Consider the following 19,541-nt stretch of genomic DNA (forward strand, 5'->3'; position numbering starts at 1 on the left):
TAATTTATACAGCAAGTACTTTTCAACAAGGAAAAAAAAATATTTTATGATATTGTGCCACCAGGAGGCTCTCTGAAGACAACAGCAGAAGCAGATTCTGAATCAATTCAAGCTCAGTGGTGGGATGGGACTGAAATCAGCAGCCCACCAACATTGTAGGGTGACGCTTACAGAAGCATGAGGTGACCAATCACAGCCTGAGGGCAAAGATAATACAGAGGATTGAAGAAGAGCCTGTTCTGCCTGTTCACAGTCTATATTGATGCTCTGCCACCGTGATAGAGGATCAGAACCAGAACTGAACCTGTATCTTCCACATGAGCACCAAGGCTCAGCATGCCTAAAGCATGTTCAGTGGCCATACACCGTTATACTTATACTTAGGCAGGGAATATAGCTCTAAACAAATAAGGGGACAGAATTTTACCTTTTGGGTGGAGCAGAACCCTAAAAGGACATATTAGTACCTTAAGGGTACGTATTACTACTCTAAGGTACTAACATGTACCTATTAGGGTTCTGCTCCAGGGACAAGCTGTTGTACCCCAAAACACACAACACACAGCACTGCATAGCACTTCACCTCAATCATTTATGTGAATACCTCAATGGAAATGGATGCTGTTAGGAAAAAGTGAAGAGTTTGTTTGCAAAAACTGATAACTCCATTTTTTATACATTTTCATAAATCATGTTTTTTTTATGTTATGTTTTTATTGTGTTAGCGGTATTGTTTAGTTAGTATTATTATTAAATAAAAACAAACCAACTGCAGTTTTGATTGATAAAATGCAGGATTAAAAAAAAAAAATCATGATTTAAGAAAATTTATAAAAACAGTTATCTGTTGTTGTAAATGAACTCTTCAAGTCTTGATACGTGGGTGTATATGTTTGATGAAGGTAAATTATGATTTAATATGTGATATGAGTTATGAGTTAAGCAACCCTTTATATCTTAAAGGGTTAGTTCACCGAAAAATGAAAATTATGTCATTAATAACTCACACACATGTCGTTCCAAACCTGTAAGACAACCCTTTAAGTCCATCTTTGTTGCGTATTTCAGCACCAAAGAACTGTTTCTGTTTATTTTTTTTATATTTGCATATAACATATTTAATTAGTACTGTAAATATTTTCACTTTTCACATTAAAGATATTACTGTTTTAAGGAGCAGTGTGGATGAATAGTTACCTCTGAGAAAAGAGCTTTACCTGCTCCATGTCAGCCAGTTTGGTTATTGTTTTATCAAATCAGTTATATAAGCAGTTCTATGTTACATCATCAATTCAAAAATCAATCAGTTCTTTCTGATAATGTGCACGAGGAAAGGATCTTACATGGTTTGTTTGCCTGCTGCTTGGAAAGTGGTTGAGTTACTTGAAACACTTTCAGGCGTTTACATTTTTTATTTAAAGTATATTTATCTTAAAATAGTTTTCCAAAACGCCCGAGTGTCTTAACCACTATTTCGGAAAAAAAAAAATATTATTAAAATCTTTGCTTTATGCTATATATGACCAATCCTGCTGTATATTTTATAACAAATAGCCTAACAGTAACGTTGATGGGAGTTTTAATTCTAGTTAAATCAGTTTGTTACAAGAGAGAACATTTGAATTTTCACAGCCTGCAACTGTGCTTTCCAAGATTATCCAGATAGATTTGGCAAGAAATCATAGCAGCTTTTGTTTGATGAATGTAGTTATTGTGGTTCATGTGTTGGAAAACCCGGAAACAGGCATCAGGTGAAGTCGAAAGAGAAAGTCTTATCCTCATTATGGTGATGTCGGTGTCCTCGATGCACGCGAGAAACTGAGACTATCATATCGATCATCAGGCAAGTCTTTTATTTACTTTGCTGTAATTTCTACAGAATGAAATGAGATAGAAGTAAAATACGCGTTTGTTTTCATTCTGAATAAACCTGTTTGCTTGTCGCGGGTGTCATGCCACCGCACTTGGTTTATCTTAATGAAATAATTATAATAAATGCTGATGAAACAATCGACATCAAATCCTCTAAACATAATTTTCTCGGTTTTGACTTTTATTCATACATTATTTGTAAGGTGTGTGCGATTATTACATGAACAGGTCGGACAGGTTGTTTGAAAAAAAAAAAAAAAATCCCTTAACCAGTAGCATTTCATAAATGTACAGTATGCCTAGTTAACGATACACATTATTGATAGACATTATTTCTACATATGTTTAGAGAGTCTGTTTCATCATGTCCCTGGAGGAGACGGTGGAGATGCTTCTGAAGGGAGAGGGACTGGAAGTGACCGAGCTCCACTTCGCTCCTGAACACAAGAAGCCAGTCACACGCAAAAACACATGCTTTGCTGTCTGTGCGCTCATCTTCAACTCTAAGGTACGGTCAGAATCGCTACATAGTGCATTCTTTGCTTGGAAAACGTCGTATGAAAGCATCCACAAAAAAATTCGGGTTTCATTGCTAACAGAACGGTCTCAGAAGTTTGGCTAACGTTCTGGCAAGGTTATAAACGAACGTTCTCCCGGTAACATCAACAGAACGTTTGTTGAATGTTATCTGCTTTTCAGATGTTTCAGGTTTGCATAATGATAAGATAGAACGTTACCTCTCGCATGAGAAAGAACAACAATTTAAGATATTTAACAGATTTTAGACCTTTTAGAACCTTTTAGAACATATTTCTGTTAGTTGGTTTAGAGCTGATTAACTTAGACTCTGTCATTAAACTTCTTAAAAATACATGTGATAAATACAAAGTAAATAAAAACAATAGCCTAAGTAAAGATAACTGACCTTCCTAATTAACCGTCTTGCTGTATTTTTTTTTTTTTCATTTAGCCAAATTTTAAATCCTTTATTTGCAATTATCACATACATAGTAATTAATAAACCTTGTTATTCCAAAAGTTTTAGGTGCAGAATAATATTAATATTTATGGCTAGGAGCTCATAAAAGTCAAAATACATGTACTTGTACATATATGTTCTTACATCCATGCAAAGATGTTTTCTCAATAATGTAAAATGCCTGTCTTTAAAGCAACACCATGTAACTAAGCCATGTCTTACACTTTAATAAACTTATAATAATCATTTATATTGCAGAACTGTCAGTGAGCCTAGATTTTACAGAAAATTACATATGTTACATCAGAGAAAAGTCGCTCTGGCTATGTAATGTGAAGTTTTATATTACTGTCACAACAAACTAGAAAAATGTATCATTAACTATTAAATTAACTAAAAAATTTATTTTTTAACCACTTTAACTATTTATGTATTTTACTAGTAAGCTTTAAGTTGTGCATATGTGTCTTTGTTTGACAGAACGAGGTGCTGATGATTCAGGAGGCAAAGGCAGTGTGTCTTGGTTCATGGTATCTCCCTGCAGGTCGTATAGAAGATGGTGAAAGTATTGAAGAAGCCCTAAAGAGAGAGGTGCAGGAGGAGGCGGGAATAGACTGTCAGCCAATCACACTGCTGCAGATCCAAGAAAAAGGGCCAAGCTGGATCCGCTTTGCTTTTCTAGCAGAGAAAACAGGTTAGATATGTAAAGGTTCTATAACTTGCTTGTTAATGTAGTTATATAATTGTCACACAGTTGCTCAGTGGTTCTCTCACTGTTCTTCCATCCACCAGGGGGCTCTCTGAAGACACCAGAAGAAGCAAACGCTGACTCGCTGCAAGCTCAGTGGTACAACCGCGAAACTCTGCCTAAGAATATCCGTAAACTTGACATTCTCACCCTCATTGATGCTGGGATAAGATATCGCCAAAGTCCCTGGTTCTCAGAGTTACAGCCTGTCGACCTTCCCTGCGACGTCGTCTGCCAAAGGCTTCTTCTCGCATTCACCTCCAGCGACGCTAACCCTGAAAACGGTGAGGAAGAACGCATATGGCTGTTGCTGAGCAAAGACGCCCAACTTCCTGTTGCAGCCTCCGTCGAAGCACAAACTCTCACATTCACAGCAAAACAGCTGGTTAAGTATTGCATGCCCTCCAGGTATGAGCAGCTAAGCGTGAACACCTGTGGGATTCTGGGAGTGCAGCACAACGGGAGAGCTCCCGGCCAAACCGATGGAGTCTGTTTGAACACTCTTGTGCTGCTGGAGTATAACGAGGAAGAGGAGGAAATCAGTCTCAGCAGTCCACCCAAACCAGAGGATGCTGGGTTCAGATGGCATGAGGTGACCAATCAGAGCCTGAGGACTGAGATCCTGCAAAAGATCGAGGAAGGCTCTGTCCTGCCTGTTCAGAGCATATGAATGGGAACACAGCAGCTTCTCCTGGATTCTTTACTCAAGACGTTTAACACTCATGGTGCTGTGAAGTTTATTTCTGATCTGGCTACGGTTTTATTCCAGCAGCTTTACCTCAAACTGTCCCTTTCAGCATTAATGCTGCCGGCTTACACCAAGTACAATAATTATAACGGTAACGATATAGTTTTCAAAATGAGTTTAATTCTAAATCTAAAAGAATAGAGGCATCCACAGTGCAACTATAACAATGGCACAGAAGAATTAATTAATGATTCATTTTTTTAATTAATATCCAGTTTCACTATTATGAATTACTTGAAAATAAGAAAAACGTTGCAGAATCAGTATCACATGGAGCCTCATATTGATGGTTTTCAATACATTCGTATTATCATAAGTTTTATTTTTGTTTCACAACTTCAAAACTACCTTGTGCAGCAAAACTCTTCATGAAGCCATATTTAGTTTCTGTATCCCGACTGCATTTAAAAGAGTTGAGACCACAGAGAAATTTGATGCACTGAAATCTGCATGAATAGTTTAATTGATTGCTGTGACAACAGAATTAAGCATGTATTGCTTGCAGTTGCCAGACCTCTATAGAAAATAAAGATCTGTTGTGAGTACCGGCCAATAGCAAATCACATCCTCACAGACCAAACAGAAATATACAACAACACTGATTATTCACAGGCTTCAGAAAGTCAATTAAAGATAAATAACATTACTTTACACACCATTATGATATACTAAACTCCAGTTTGTTATTCAGATAGAAAAGCTGAAGAGGGGGATGTACAATTGCCTAAAATTGATAGTGTAAGAATTGTGATCTGAAATCAGGTTTTCAATAGCATATATATCTGAATGCAAAAAAAAAAAAAAAACATTAACAGAGGGAAGTTACTGATTGGGTCTAAAACTTCTATAAAATATAGAATATAGTATAAAATTTAAATAGTGTGCAAGAGACAGTTTTTTTTCTATTGCCTCCACACAAAGTGAAATGTAATTATACAGAAAGATGTGCAGCTGTGGAGAAAAAGCGACTTCGTTCGTACATCACACAGTCATTGTGGAATCCAGTCTGGATTTTATAAATATTTTATATTGAGCAAAACTGTCATCAGACAGCTCGACCCCTCCCTGACAACAGTGACTTGTATATCTATACATACTGCCACTTAACTCAGTTCTGTGCAAATCCACTTTGTGCCAGTGATGGAGTCCTCCAGCAGATGTTGTTGGATGCTGATCCGTCGTATTGTCTTTGGTTTCAGCATCATGAGTTCACTGCTCTTCTATGGGGAGTTTGACAAATGCTATAGCAGCCAGTTCCTTGCAGAACTCCTCCAGAACGATCACACCCTTCAACAGGGTCACATAATCCACCCTGACAGAGAGAACAGACAAGAAATGTCAAAACATTTAATCAGCCTGACATTTCCACATTAAGTATTGTTGTCAACACAATGTTGTTGTAATTAAGGATTGAATTAACTACACAATTTTCACCCAGATTTCTGCAAGTCAATGCTAGTTGCCAAAAGTCAGAGCCAGTCTGCGTAGATTTGAGTTGACAGATCTATTAGAATATTTTGAAGTGTATGGTGGGCACATTTGGAGAATATCAAACCTGCTTAAAATTTTGAGCTGATGTTAGTTTTTACATTTTTCCCAAGTGCCTCCTAGCATCAAGAGTCTTACATTGTCTCCTCCTCCAGTCCCATCAGCTGTCTCCTGATCAGCATCAGTTTGTCTGTCACACTGTGGATGTGTTGGATCCTCTGCATTAATTCTCCGATCACCTGCAGGAGAACACAGTTCTCATGTTTTCCTGATAAATGAGGCAGACAGGGCTACTCCGTTCACAAAGCCTGCATCAGATACATTGGCCAAGCAGCTTTCATTCACAACAACATGATGATTTCTCTCACACACGGGCAGCTTTATCTCACCCTGACTAGAGTGGAGAAGAGCGACCGGGCTCCAGGGCTCAGGCTGATGTACGGGTCCAGCAGGTACTCGTGCAGGTGAGGGTGAGGAAACACTGCTAACTTGGACAGGACTGACGTCACCTGAAGATTCAGCTCATACGGCTGGCCGAGGGAAACATTGAGAAATACAGTGGAAAAAAATAAAAGAACGGAAATAGTTTGTTGAACAAAATTATTATTATTATGTTAATGACTATATATTTAATTTACAGGTCCTAAGAAGTGTTGAGAGAAGCTATCAAACATTTTGAATGCTTTTTTAGCCATTTTTGACAAAACATCATAATTTTGAACGTTTTACTATTCTGCATGCAGTACTGAAAGCAAAATTAAACTATATAAAATGAAAATCTGTTTTGGTGTACTACTCTACCTGCTCTAGTATGCGTGCAATCCGGTCAAACAGGATCTGCAGGAAGTGCCCTTCATAGAAGTCTGTAGCGGGGTTGGTTTCAGTGGTTTTGGCAGAATCTGGCCAGTTCCAGTCCCGTGAAAGAGCCATACATTCTTTTAACTAGTGAGAGGAAGAGAGGACGGTTTCAGTGGCAGAATATTTGAGTTTTTAATCACAGCTGACAGTCTCTGTGCATGAGGCTTGACTGATTGCATGAAGTAAAACTACACAGTAACACACATCAGCGGAGTATGTAACAAAAACACTGGCTTTTATTTAGTTTTTTGTTTTCAGTGTGTCAACTCACCAGCTTGTGTGCATCGTGAACATACGTGTCATATCCTGCTTCCTGCACCAGATGGGATGTTTTTGCTTCTTGGGGCACTAAACACAAGAAGCTAATAAAATTAAAAACAAATTAGAATCAACATATGGACTAGCAATAAACCAACATCACACATATAATCAAGACCAAATAACAATGACTATGACTATGATATTTAACCACTCTAAAGATACGGGAATGTGTCGATATCTGTGTCATATTGGCCAAGAATGTAGGGTAATACCTAACAAAAATATATATGTATATGTACACACACACAAATATATGTGTGTGTGTGTGTGTGTGTGTGTGTACATATATACTGTATACATATACACATACATATAAGCACACGTATATACAGCATGTGTGTCTTATGTATTTAGTAAACTTTTTACAATTTTCATTCTTTGATAAACAGAATGCTTAAAACAACAGCATTTATTTGAAATAGAAGCATTTTGTAAAATTACACATTTCTTCTAATAAATTCAATGCATGCAAAACTATTCATTAATAAAAATCACAGGCTTTGGTTGAAGATCGGCTGAACTTTAGTGTAACAATACGGAAAAATACAGAAACCAGACAGGGCACAAACACTTTTTCACAGTCCTGTAAGTGCAGTACTGTAAGGATGCTACTATTAACTTTTAAAAAATCAGTTCTGTATTACAAACCAAAAAAGTATACCTATTGACGATGTCAGCAACTTGTGTGTGCGCACTGGGATTACGTCTCTCTCTGACATTGGGTAGAGACAGAAGAGGCTCCTGGCCTCCGAGCCCACTGTCTTCATACATGTCTGTGAAGAAGGGATCCTCTTCCAGTCCCCTGATGGAGAAACACAATGAAAGATCAATGATAAGCCACTGTGAGCAGTAAGAGAATCTGTGTCCAGTCTCTCTGCTCACTCAGACTCTTCCAGGACATCACTCTCGACTCCATGTCTCTCGTCCGTGACCCCTGACCCGGGCAGCCTGTAGCTGCGCTTCTCAAGGTTACGCAGCACCAGATTGGTTAAGATGCTCTTGCTGGGCTTCTGTAGAAGCTCCTCAAAGAGACGTAACGTTGTGATACTGATCTAACAAAAGGCAAAATAATCAGTTAACACACAGTGATGCTCTCAAAAGTGAAAACGTATCAATCATTTAGCCCAGTTACCTCGTCTGAGATGTGGTTGCAGTGTTCGATAAGGCGGTAACGTAGAAGGTGTGTATGTGTGTCCTGTCGCTGTTCACCATGTGTGTCGCAGCCCAGCAGAAACTGAACCAGTTCCTCCAGGAGCGCAGGAGAACGTATGTGACGAACAGAACAGGACAGCAGAGCGGTGTGCACCAGGATACCGACCTCTGACCTGGACAAACACAGTTTTAAAATGAGCATTACTCTTCCTGTATCACTACAAGCTCACAATTCTGATTCATGTTTTCTACTAACATCTGAAGCAGATGAGGCTGAATGACTCCTTCAAGCAACTGAAGGTGAATTGCTCTGGCCATTTTAACACCAAGAACCTACAGGAAAACATAAATATGCATAATAATGTGGAATATGTTTATAATCATTATGACAATTTTTATACCACAAATCTTAATTATTAAAAAGTACATAAAAAACAAATACAACTTAAAAAAAACAATCTTCAAACATCACATTAACAAAACTAAGATGACAACAAAATGACAAAAAAAAAAAAAAAAAGATTTTATTTTTTTAAAAAGTAAAAAAACTAACAAATACAACTTCTTTAAAACAGCCTTTAAACATCACAAAAACAAAAAACTCAAACAAAATAATTAAGCAAAAATGTAAACAAACACAACTTAAAACAGCCTTCAAACCTAAAAACAAAAAACATGAAAAAACTCTAAATCAAATCACAAAAAAAGTAAAAGGTAAAACAAAACAAAATATAAAACCAAAAACAAATACAACTAAAAGCAGCCTTCAAATACATAAAAAGGATGAAAAAAAGACCAGGATGAGCTAATGTGGACCAGAATTCATGGGGAGTTAAATTTGTCTATTTGGAAGTATCGTCAAGGGTTTTAATAACTTCTAATTCTCTGTTATTTTGGGGTTGTTTAAAGCTAGTGTTCTTACTATTAGCCATTTCTGGAAACTTGAAAAAGTGTCTTACACTCAGCAAAGTCAACTTTATTCAACGTTATTATTATTTTCAAACTAAAATGAATTAACACCGAATTAATGATTTTGTCAAACCGTTGGTGCTTCCTTGGTGAGATCACTGCAGTAATCCAAAAAGCAGAAGAAGCTGTGGACGTTCTCACTGCCAGGAAACGACTGGCTCTCCTCTGTACTGTCCTGTGTGAACTGATCCCTGTAAACCAACACAATCTTCAGGATTCATATTTACAATAGCCAGATAACAAGCATGTCCACAAATAAAGGGAGTATAAACACTTCATGGGTTCATAGCATACACACACCTCCACTGTGCGCCGGAGTAGCTGTGAATGTCTGCAGGGTCGAGTGATGAGGGTATGAGGCAGTAAAGTTCAGTCAGTCTCTGAGCGAGTAGATGACACAGTGGCGTTCCCTCAGCCAGCAGATGTCCAGTGTCCTCCTGAGGTGAACTGACCAGCAGCAGCAGACTCTCCATGGATCTGAGCGCAACACGACTTTTCTAAGAGCAGGAGGGACAGAGAGTCTCATTAAAACTATGATTATGAACTCCAGTGCTCTGGACTAAACATGTGTTCATCTAATAAATGTCACAGAAGTTCACAAATTAAATTTAATACAGAAACCATCTACAACAAGTCGCATATTCTCATTTTTATACTTTTATTCTTTTTATACTCATTTTTATAATTCTTTGGCTTTAATGCACAACACATCACTGAACTATAAACTGTATTTTTACAAATACACAGCAAACAATTGTACTGATTATTGAGCACATGGGTTCTTGACCAAACCAAGGTTCAAGGATCATTTTCTCTAACAGAGAGAGACATAAATTAGACATTATTTTGAGGGTCCACTTCACAGAGTGTATGGCACCCTAATTTTACACTGAAACATTGGGTAAAGATTCGGTGACTCTACTGTATATGTTGTCTAAATCTTAAAAATGGTGCATAAAAGCATACAAGGTTAAAATGTACATAACATTAAATCTAAAATAAAAAAAAGGAAAAAGTAAACCTTCTAACAAACAAAATTAATATTAATAAATACAAATAGATTAAATACTTTATTCTTTACTTTTATTCTTTATTATTTTTTAATAAACCATGGACCAAGAGCTTGAGGGTCTAGAGTAGAACTGAAAGAAAAATATTTTAAAAAATGTATTTTTAAGCCAGTGCTTGTTTTAGTTTAACAATTAAACACCAAATGTGCATATAGTTTTGTGAAAACTATTACTAAAATAACCTTCCTTGATTGTGGTGTACATACATTCAGCAACATATTTTTTTATCTACATATATACAAGTCTTGAACAAAATACACTGCAACTCATATACAATGCCTAAATCACAAAATCACATAAAATCAGCTCATTTGGGATGCACTGTGTACATTTAAATTAACTTTACAACTTCAAAGGTCAGACTTGATGTGAATAAGTCTCAACAGCTCTGTTGAGTTGCACATCCAAGCCATCCTCAATCCTCCATCTCTTCACAATGACTCACCTGACTCTTCCCCAGGTGCATGAGTACAGGGATAATGCCTGTGGCTGTCTGAGGTGGGCTGGAGGGGTGAGCTCCGCTGCGGGCCGAGCAGGAGGACGAGGGAGCCCCCTCAGGACTGGAGGATCCACTGCAGCCCTCCTCCACAGCCTCGTCTGAGGTAGAGCTGCACCTCTTCTGAGAGTCTTTGCTAATCTTTGTGATGGAGATGTGGTGTGTTTGTTATTCACTTATCACAGCTTTCTATTCTAAATGAGTTTAAATGTCAGTCAATCAGTGCAGCAATGACAGAAGAAAAGTGAAGAAAGTACCTCGAGGATATAGTTGAGGACATAAGGGTCTTTTTTGACACGAGCGCAAACAGCAAACAGAAACTGAGACTCCTCTGTTTCAGTCTTTGAATCAGGGAGTCCACAAAGATGGATAAGTTTCTATAACAGAAAGTGACAAAAAAGAAAAAAATAAATTTTATTTTCAAGTTACAATTCATTGGAATGCAACTAATTTTCCATGCAAATTAACGGAAAACACATGCTTCACGGCATAAAAAAATTATGATTCTACCGAATATGCTTTCCAAATGTTAAAAATCTACATTGCTATAAAATTCTAAATCATGATACAGTGTACAAATTTTCAAGATCATGTTCCATGAAGAAATTTCCTACTGTAAATATATCAAAGCTTAATTTTTGAACATCATTTAGACAACTTTAAAAGCCAAATATTTCCTAACAAACCATACATAAATGGACAGGTTATGCATTCAGCTCTCAGATGATATATAAATCTCAATTTTCAAAAACTGATCCTTATGACTGGTTTTGTGGTCCAGGGTCACATATATAAATATATATTTCAGATAAACTCTGTTTATTTGAACTTTCTATTAATGCGAAGAACTGAAAAAATGTATCACGATTTCTACAAAAATATGTCAAAACTGTGTCCAACATTGATAAGAAATGTTTCTTGAAAACATATCAGCACATTAAAATGATTTCTGAAGGATCATGTGACAGTCTGAAGACTGGAGTAATGATGCTGACAATTTAGCTTTGATTACAGAAATAAATCATATTTTCAAATATATTACAACAGAAAAGAGTTGTTTCACATTTTTTTCTGTTTTATAGTATAGTAAAAAATATAAAAATATTATCAACCCCAATCTTTTGAATGCATTTGTACTTTACTTACATCAGTTAGTATATCAGTTATTTTAAATTATTTTAAAACGGTTTTTAGTTTTTTAAAAACACCTATTGTTCCAAACCCATATATAATTATTTTTTTTTTTTTCAAAACAACTAATTTTTTCTTCTTGCAGTTCTTTTTCATGCGATGATGTCATACCTGTACGGGCCGATAGACGTTGATTAAATGCAGCACAGGTTTCTGAATCTGGCTCAGGACTTTAGAGAAGAACAGCATCACTTGTTGACTCATGCCAGGAGGATACTGTACAAAGAAACTATATTTCAGTTCAGTTACAGCTTTAAATATCTCCAATCTCTGTCTTGGGGCCGTGTTCTTGTACCTGTGCTTTTCCCAGCGTGCAAAGTGTCTCTAGTATTTTGTGCTGGAGCAGGTACTCCATGCAGGGGCCCGTTTCCTCTCCTTGCTGTGTCTCCTCATACACCAGGATGTCCAGCATCTGTTTGAGCCGCCATGGGATGTCTGTCTTTTTCACCGGACGAGACTCATCTTTGTGCATGAGACAAACATACAATTGAAATTTTGTTTTTCCTTTACCGTTCCTCTTTTTTTTTTCTCCCTAATGCATGACATAATTCAATGTTTAACTCAGTTTGTGTGTTATAAACTCTCAAATGCATGGTAAATTACTGCTTAACTTGAATTTACACACATAGTTTCACCTGTAGTTTCGATGTAATAGTTGGTTACTGCTTTCCAGTGATCCACAAAAGAGTCCAGCAGGTTTATCGACGGCTCCCTCTGTAAGAGTCAGAACAGAATCAACTGTTTTCTATTTTACTGAAATTACACTTCATTGATTCTATACGATCATTAAACACTGTGTTCCTGTAAATCCTAAATGCTTCACTGTAAAACATAAAGGTAGTTTTGAGTACTAAGCATAAAAAAGAGGTTAAATCCATAGATAAGAAATTAGATGAGTTTTTATTTTATATAAACACTACTTTTCAAAAGATTAGGAAAAATACATTTTCTTATAAAGGCAAGACCTTTTAGGTGTGATTTAGGTTTCTAATATGTATTAAGTATTCATATTTTATGACTGTGTGTGTGTGTGTGTCTGTGTGTGTGTGTGTGTGTGTTAGAGCACATTTTTCTCTCTTCCTGTCAGAAACTTATCCAGACATGAACACTCTCAAATGATAAACCCAACAGTGTGTAATCAATAAAAACATATATCTCTCACATATATCGTTTACTATTTAAAAATCCCACATCTATGAACTTAATAAACAATAAAAGATAGAAAAAACACCGCAAGTCTAGAGTTTAGAGAACTGTTCAACTACTGTAGCACAAAAGCTAAACCTAAAACCGTGTATATATCTTCACATGAAGTACTGAAAGTCGTGACAACACACTGACAATCTGTAATTGTATATTTCGTTCATACAGAGCAGTTAAATGAGCCTATAACACTTCTATAAAGTTTTACAGAATTGTGCAACAGGTAACGTTACGTGTCTCGAGAGTTGTTCTACATTAGCTAAGCTAAGCTAACAGGCTAGTTTAAAGATATTCAAAGTCGGTGTTTACTTACTGTTTCCAAGGCCTGCTGCAGAAAAGCTGTCACTTTATTAAACATGTCCATAGCTGGATCCCAGCAGAGCTGATCAAATTCTACATGAAGTCTGAGATATTTTTATATCGTTATACAGCGCTAGTGTAAGAGTGTAAACATTGTTTATGCTCAGCTCGAGCGATAGTGATAGTGAGTGACAGCTAACACTGACCTCTTCTGACACGACAGAGAAGACTGGACCCAGCGCACACATTCAACATTTTAGTTTCAATTTACCTTGAATTTATCCCCATATCCCCAAATTATCAACTGCACCGCATAAAATGTTATAAAACAGGCTATACATTTAATAAACACCATACAACTAATAAATATAGCCTATATGTATTTTTTTTTCAGCTGCCATAGAACTGCATCATATTTTAAAACTATGTAATTATTTAAATAAATAAATAAATAAATAATAAATAAAAACTGTGAGGTTGGTAGCTATTTGGAAAGACTGTATCACATCAAGCTTCAGTGACACCTGCACCATTTCAATTCTCTTTCCTTCATTTGAATCGTCTCTTATTGAAAGACTATTGAAAGTAGCCATCCTTTCCACTGAGAATACACCAAGCCTTCAATTAAACACTAGGACAAAATTAAATTAATTGTAACAAATGTGAGTAGTGATTTTTTATTGTATTTTTTATTTTTTTGTCTTTTTTGTTTTGGGCCACTGCGCATCGAGAGAATGTTTGCATTAGTAAATATGGTGGTGTTTTAGTGCCATAATATTTGAAGAATAAAGTAAAATTTATGAGATTAAAGTTGGGTATTACGTGAAAGTTCATCGCTTTAAAAAAATGTAAATAATTAATTTTGGCAAAGATATTTTGTTGGTATTCTGAGGTAAATGTTATGTTTTCAACTGATATGGTAATTTACCATTTACAAGCTGTTTTATTGATTTTCCTGGCATTTACACCATTAAAAAACAGTTTGTGACTAATGAGATTTACCTAAAAAAAAAAGCGCTGGAGCTCACATTAACCTTTAACCTATAAATATATTACTGCATATGGACCCATGACTCTCATATCACTGAACACAGCTTTCACTGGCCTGCAGTCCACAGTAATCTGTGGAAAATACATTGTTTGCATTCCGTCTACTATATTCTGATGTTTATATAAACATGCACTGAAGTCTTTGGATGCTGCATCACATCTCACTGGATCTGAATCATGAGTTTAAAGTGTTTAAATCAAGACAACAACACAAGAATCATTCAGTTTCAGCTCCAAGTTTATTGCATTTCACTGAATATCATTTCATTTTGAACTCTTTGGTCATTTTATTTTCCTAATTACGTTGAATATGTATTTTGATTTCTATCTACACATAAATCTGGTTCATAGCAGGTGTTAACAGTGATTAACAATCATTGCGGGGTGGGGTTACTATAAAGCAGTAAAGCTTGTTTGATTAGATCTGTTCTGTTGTTAGTCACCGTGTCACACCCCATCACCAGTTTGAAATTATGTATAAAGATGTAACTACTACTTAAGTACGTTAAAAGCACTCAAGCATAAGTATTTATTTGCAATTGCCATGCAATTAAGTGCAAGAAAACATTGCATTCAGTTCACACTTTTGATCTCAGAGAAAACTGAAATGTGGTTTTGCACTACAAACAGGAAGACATTCATCAGAATGATACTGTATCTACAGAAAACAAGCAGAAAAGAACAAGATTCATAGACACAGAAATGATGCTTTATCCAGCATTACATTATTTATTGTAGAAATATGTTCATCAGTGGTGTTTTGGTTCTTTACAGTTATGTTTTGTACAGCAATATTAGGCCATCCTTGTCTTAACCAAGCTACCAAACTATACAGAAAAAAAACCTTCCTGAAGAGGGATCAATACCAGCAAAATCTCTTCAGCTGTAAAGACAAATCAAAGCTTCATAAAAAACATGGATAAAAACCACGGTTAAGGCACATTATTAGAAAAGCTCGACACATAATATACTATATGTGCATTGGAATAAAAAGTACAAATGTTGATAAATTACCACAGGTTTGTGAGTCTAGAGAAAATAAAAATAAGACAGAGGTAATTACTCTTCAATAATCAGTTAGCAATACACATATCCTGTCTGATCTTCACACCGATGATTCCTGATGATTGACCATGACAATGCCTTTCTGACAAACCGCAAACACAGTTTAGGTCGGGTTCAAATCAGTGCAAAGTGATTAACATAAGGATAAATACTGTGCTATAAATGATCTACACAAAACTCCTAGACACTGAGTTATTCAATACCTGAAACGATGGTGTCAAAGTTCTCTTTAATTTCTGAAGAAATGTACATCGGCATCATCTGAAAAGACATTTACTCCAATTGTAAAATGTTTGGCGGTTGCTCCCCTAACAATCTTGCAACTCGATGAAAGTTGGCATACTGACAGAATATGCTGGTAAAGAGTTTGCTTGGTCAGTTAGTTTCTTAAAAGTACCACGTACCCCACAAAAAGAACACAGACTTTACAGATCCAAACCACTGCATGATCCACATGCTTGGAAAGAATATTATTTTCAGTGCAATATTATATTGACAATATGAGGGGGATGTGAGAGAGTCTTCTCTTGATGTCAACCTGAAGCTTTGGTTTCCCACTCCTACAAACACAGACAGAAAGGGGTTAAAGATCAGAACAAGATCAGAACAATTGTTTCTGTTGTAATTATAACTCGTTTTTTAGCGTTTCTGTCATTTTTCTTCCAGTTTGTGATTTGTTTCAACTTCAAACTGGTTCAAATTGTTTTGCCAATTTATTAATTAAAAAGCACAATTGTTCATAATGTCAAATGAAAAGTTTTACTTTAAATACATGACATTTTAAATGATTATGTTTTTATAACCTTTAGTCATGGTTTAATGAAGTACATAACATATTAAAGCATATGGAAAGTACTTGACTATAATTTTAATTGTAGTTGATTACAGTTAATGTATTTTATCATTACAAATGTGTAATTATAAATATATTTAAATACATGACATATACGTTTCAATAGAAATGACATTAAAGTATATTTAGGTTTACCATGAAAACAAGTTAAAAATACTGACAGTGATATTCATTTAGCTGCAGTGAATGCAACGTTTAATGGCATAACTTTATGAATTTAAGACTTTCTGCAATTTAAGGCAATTTAAGTGGGTGAATTAAGGCTTATAAAGACCTGTAATTTTATTATTTTACTTCCTTTATTTCAGTTGACAAAAATGTTTTAATAATTTATTTATCAATAATGACCCTGGGTGACATTTACTGAGGAAAATGACGTGATGGTCTTGATCTTATCATTTGTGACTGTTAGTTAATTATTAGTTTAGCTTCTTCCGTCCAACACGGAAGAAGATATTTTGCAGAGAGTTTTAATCATTTGTCCATTAGGTCAAAACTCAAAATAAGTCAATAAAGTAACACAAGTCAGAGTCTGGTTTTAGTTGTATCTGTAGTTTCATTAGGAATTGATCCACCGAGTCATCTGGAAATCCAATAAAACAATAAACTCATGAGGTAGTCTGTGCATTGTGCTCATGCTGAAGGAATCTTACCCTCTTCCTCTGGAAGACCCTGCCATGCTCCATAAACAGGGCAGACGGGGCTTTCTTCAGGGTGCTTTTTGCTGAGGCAGTTCTTCTCAAGAGTGGGGTCAGAAATCCACCCTTTAAGAGACAAAAGACAGAGGTGAGTGTTTATGTGTGTTATGTACATTTCCTTTTATGGGATGAAATGCTGAAATATCCTGAATGACTCAAACAAGAGTCACGGTCACATCTAAAAAAATGTCCAAAGTCATCAGACTTGCTTGATGAAGTAGGATGTTAAAACAGCTCTTATCTGAGCGTTATTCTCTGCTCCTCTGGGAGGAAGTGGCCCCCAATCCAACCCACTGTAATTACAGAACTCACAACGGCAGCAACAACCGACAAACAAAGCACCGAACAGTAGCCAAAAATCTTTCTGTCTGGAACTAAAAGCTGAACTATGACACCAAACAACACCTTATAGTTGCCCAAAATGAAATCCCATCTTTGTCCCATGTAATTGATCTTGCAAATCAGTATTAGCGTGTTGCAGTTACACAATCCAAACAACAGGTGGCAGTGTAATAAAAGTTCAGAGTCATTTACTGCCACCCAACTGCAAATTTAAACGGCTCCTATCAGCCCTTTCAAGAAATACTGTTATGACCATGTTTTTTGTTTGTGCTGTTGTCGTGTTTTTTTTTTTTTTTTTTTTTTTTGACCATATACCAAGGATAAATACCGTGGTTTTTGGACATTATTTTTGTGCAAGAGGGTACTGTGGAAGTGCCATGATACAGTGATGGTAATGCCATCATACCAGGGTTAAACTTAAATTATTTCAGCTAGTTGCTAGTTTTACTAAAATAAAAAAGAAATAAAAAATACATAGATACACTCTCAAAAATTCTGGGTTCTTTTTTTTCTTCTTCAAAATATTTTGTATATTTTTTTTACCCAGGTGCTTGTTAGTTTTTCTGTACCTAAGTGTCATCTTCAACAGGACATCTTCAGGAGAGTTCAAAAAGTTCAGAAATTGTGCAAATCAGAGGTAAAAAACAATATAAATACTGTTCAGTTTCTTGCACAGACCGATCGTTTTGTGTCTTTACACATCAATGTATTGTCACGAGGGTTTCATTTGGTTTTGTTTGTGTATGTTGTGTTTTTTAAGTTTTATTGTATGTTTTAGATGTGATTCCCATTCACATCAATTATAAGACTGACAGACTGCAACGGTTTGTTACGAATCTCAGTTTGTGTTCTACTGAAGAAACAAAGTCACCTACATCTTGTATGCCCAGGGAGTAAGCAGATAAACATCACATTGTCATTTTTGGGTGAACAATACCTTTAAAACATGTTCTCTGATCTCTTGTTTATGGGAAGGTTTTAGAATAAATAACAGCATCTTTCAGCTACGAGTGAAATTCGAGTGAAGATCCCCTGCGAACAGCAGCCCTTCACCGGCTCAGATTTTGGCGACACACTGGCACGAGAATAAGCACTTTTTCGGCAAAACGTGATTACAGAGAATGGTTGAATACACTTAAATTAAAATTATACTTTATATTATATTATTTATTTTTTTTCTAAAATGCTTGTTGAATGAGTTAAATGTATGTAATATTGTAGACTATACTGCATTCATTCACCCAAATAAATTCAATTTGTCTTGTATTTTGTCCATGTGTTCTTGCTTAATAATAAAAATGTTATGTATAATGTATTCTGTCCAATACATTTACCCAGTGCTGGGTTGCCAAATAACCCAAGCTGGTTTTTTTAACCCAGAATCTTTTAGAGTGTATATTTAAAAACCAAGAAAAATTGACAATAGCACATAAAATAACTATAACTAAAATTGAAAACGGAAAATATACCAGTTAAAAACTATTTTAACTATTTTTTAAGTATTTACCAAATATTCCAAGAATTTACTTAGTATTCCATGAAGATTCCAAGGTACTACAATGTCCAAACAAAAAACACGGGAGGACAGTGGTTATGTTTGGCACTTTTTTGTAAGTGTAGAACCACCATGGTATTTTTGAAGTGCCTTGCAGTACCAAATACCATGATGCATGAATATGAAAATATCATGGAATGAGAAGCATTGTATCATGGCATTGGCACAGTGCTTATATTGTAATTGGAGGTTGTTACCTGTGCTCGTTCAGTGCAGAAAGCGAGGGAGCGTCTGAAGGAGTTCCGTTTAGCTGGCTTCGTCCCCACACTCATGAGGTTGACCTCTGACCCTGCTCGCAACGGCACACGTCTCTTTCCTGTCAGGTCCAGCTTCTGCACACCCCTCTCAAACTCAAACACTTTTGTACCTAAAAACATAAACACACACATGATATGCACTACCAATCACCTAAGACGAATGTTTTTAAAAGAAGTCTCTTATATTTTCTCCAATGCTGTATTTAGTAGATCAAAAATAGAGTAAAAACACTAATTGAACTGTTTTCTACTGTAATATATTTAAAAATGTAGTTTATTTCAGTGATGCAAAGCTGACTTTTCAGCGTCATTATTCAGTGTCAAGT

At 35.9% G+C, this 19,541-nt stretch overlaps 3 protein-coding genes across 7 annotated transcripts in view; 1 reads left to right on the forward strand and 2 right to left on the reverse strand.

Annotated features, from left to right (window-relative positions):
* Positions 1-1,693: 1,693 nt before the first annotated feature.
* LOC113107337 (8-oxo-dGDP phosphatase NUDT18-like) lies at positions 1,694-4,625 on the forward strand. Its single transcript, XM_026269763.1, has 4 exons — positions 1,694-1,843; positions 2,222-2,380; positions 3,332-3,545; positions 3,644-4,625. Exons 2-4 carry the CDS (start codon positions 2,237-2,239, stop codon positions 4,267-4,269), a joined length of 984 nt encoding a protein of 327 aa, XP_026125548.1. The 5' UTR covers positions 1,694-1,843; positions 2,222-2,236; the 3' UTR covers positions 4,270-4,625.
* A 152-nt stretch (positions 4,626-4,777) lies between these two features.
* Positions 4,778-13,610, reverse strand: LOC113107335 (protein FAM160B2-like). 2 transcript variants are annotated; one of them, XM_026269761.1, is made up of 17 exons: positions 13,409-13,610; positions 12,528-12,606; positions 12,188-12,354; positions 12,004-12,108; positions 10,959-11,078; positions 10,651-10,842; positions 9,436-9,632; positions 9,209-9,326; positions 8,423-8,499; positions 8,147-8,339; positions 7,897-8,066; positions 7,676-7,816; positions 6,965-7,055; positions 6,637-6,777; positions 6,225-6,365; positions 5,974-6,074; positions 4,778-5,659 (listed from the first exon to the last, which is right to left on the reverse strand). In XM_026269761.1, the coding sequence occupies exons 1-17, from the start codon at positions 13,457-13,459 to the stop codon at positions 5,557-5,559; spliced, it is 2,187 nt and encodes a 728-aa protein (XP_026125546.1). In that variant the 5' UTR covers positions 13,460-13,610; the 3' UTR covers positions 4,778-5,556. The 2 variants fall into 2 exon arrangements, with proteins under 2 accessions (XP_026125546.1, XP_026125547.1); XM_026269762.1 differs by lacking the exon at positions 13,409-13,610 and having other exon boundaries at positions 12,518-12,606.
* Positions 13,611-15,148: 1,538 nt separating this feature from the next.
* The window catches only part of LOC113107338 (actin filament-associated protein 1-like 2), a 46,131-nt gene continuing 41,738 nt past the window's right edge, over positions 15,149-19,541 (reverse strand). For all 4 annotated transcript variants that reach the window (XM_026269767.1, XM_026269765.1, XM_026269764.1 and 1 more), the window contains 3 exons: positions 19,156-19,325; positions 17,017-17,127; positions 15,149-16,070 (listed from right to left, as the gene is read on the reverse strand). In XM_026269767.1, coding sequence (XP_026125552.1) covers positions 16,044-16,070; positions 17,017-17,127; positions 19,156-19,325 — 308 coding nt within the window. In that variant the 3' untranslated portion in view covers positions 15,149-16,043. The remainder of the gene's footprint in view (positions 16,071-17,016; positions 17,128-19,155; positions 19,326-19,541) is intronic.

This window comes from Carassius auratus, chromosome 8, assembly GCF_003368295.1.
Source record: "Carassius auratus strain Wakin chromosome 8, ASM336829v1, whole genome shotgun sequence".
Taxonomy (NCBI): Eukaryota; Metazoa; Chordata; class Actinopteri; order Cypriniformes; family Cyprinidae; genus Carassius; species Carassius auratus.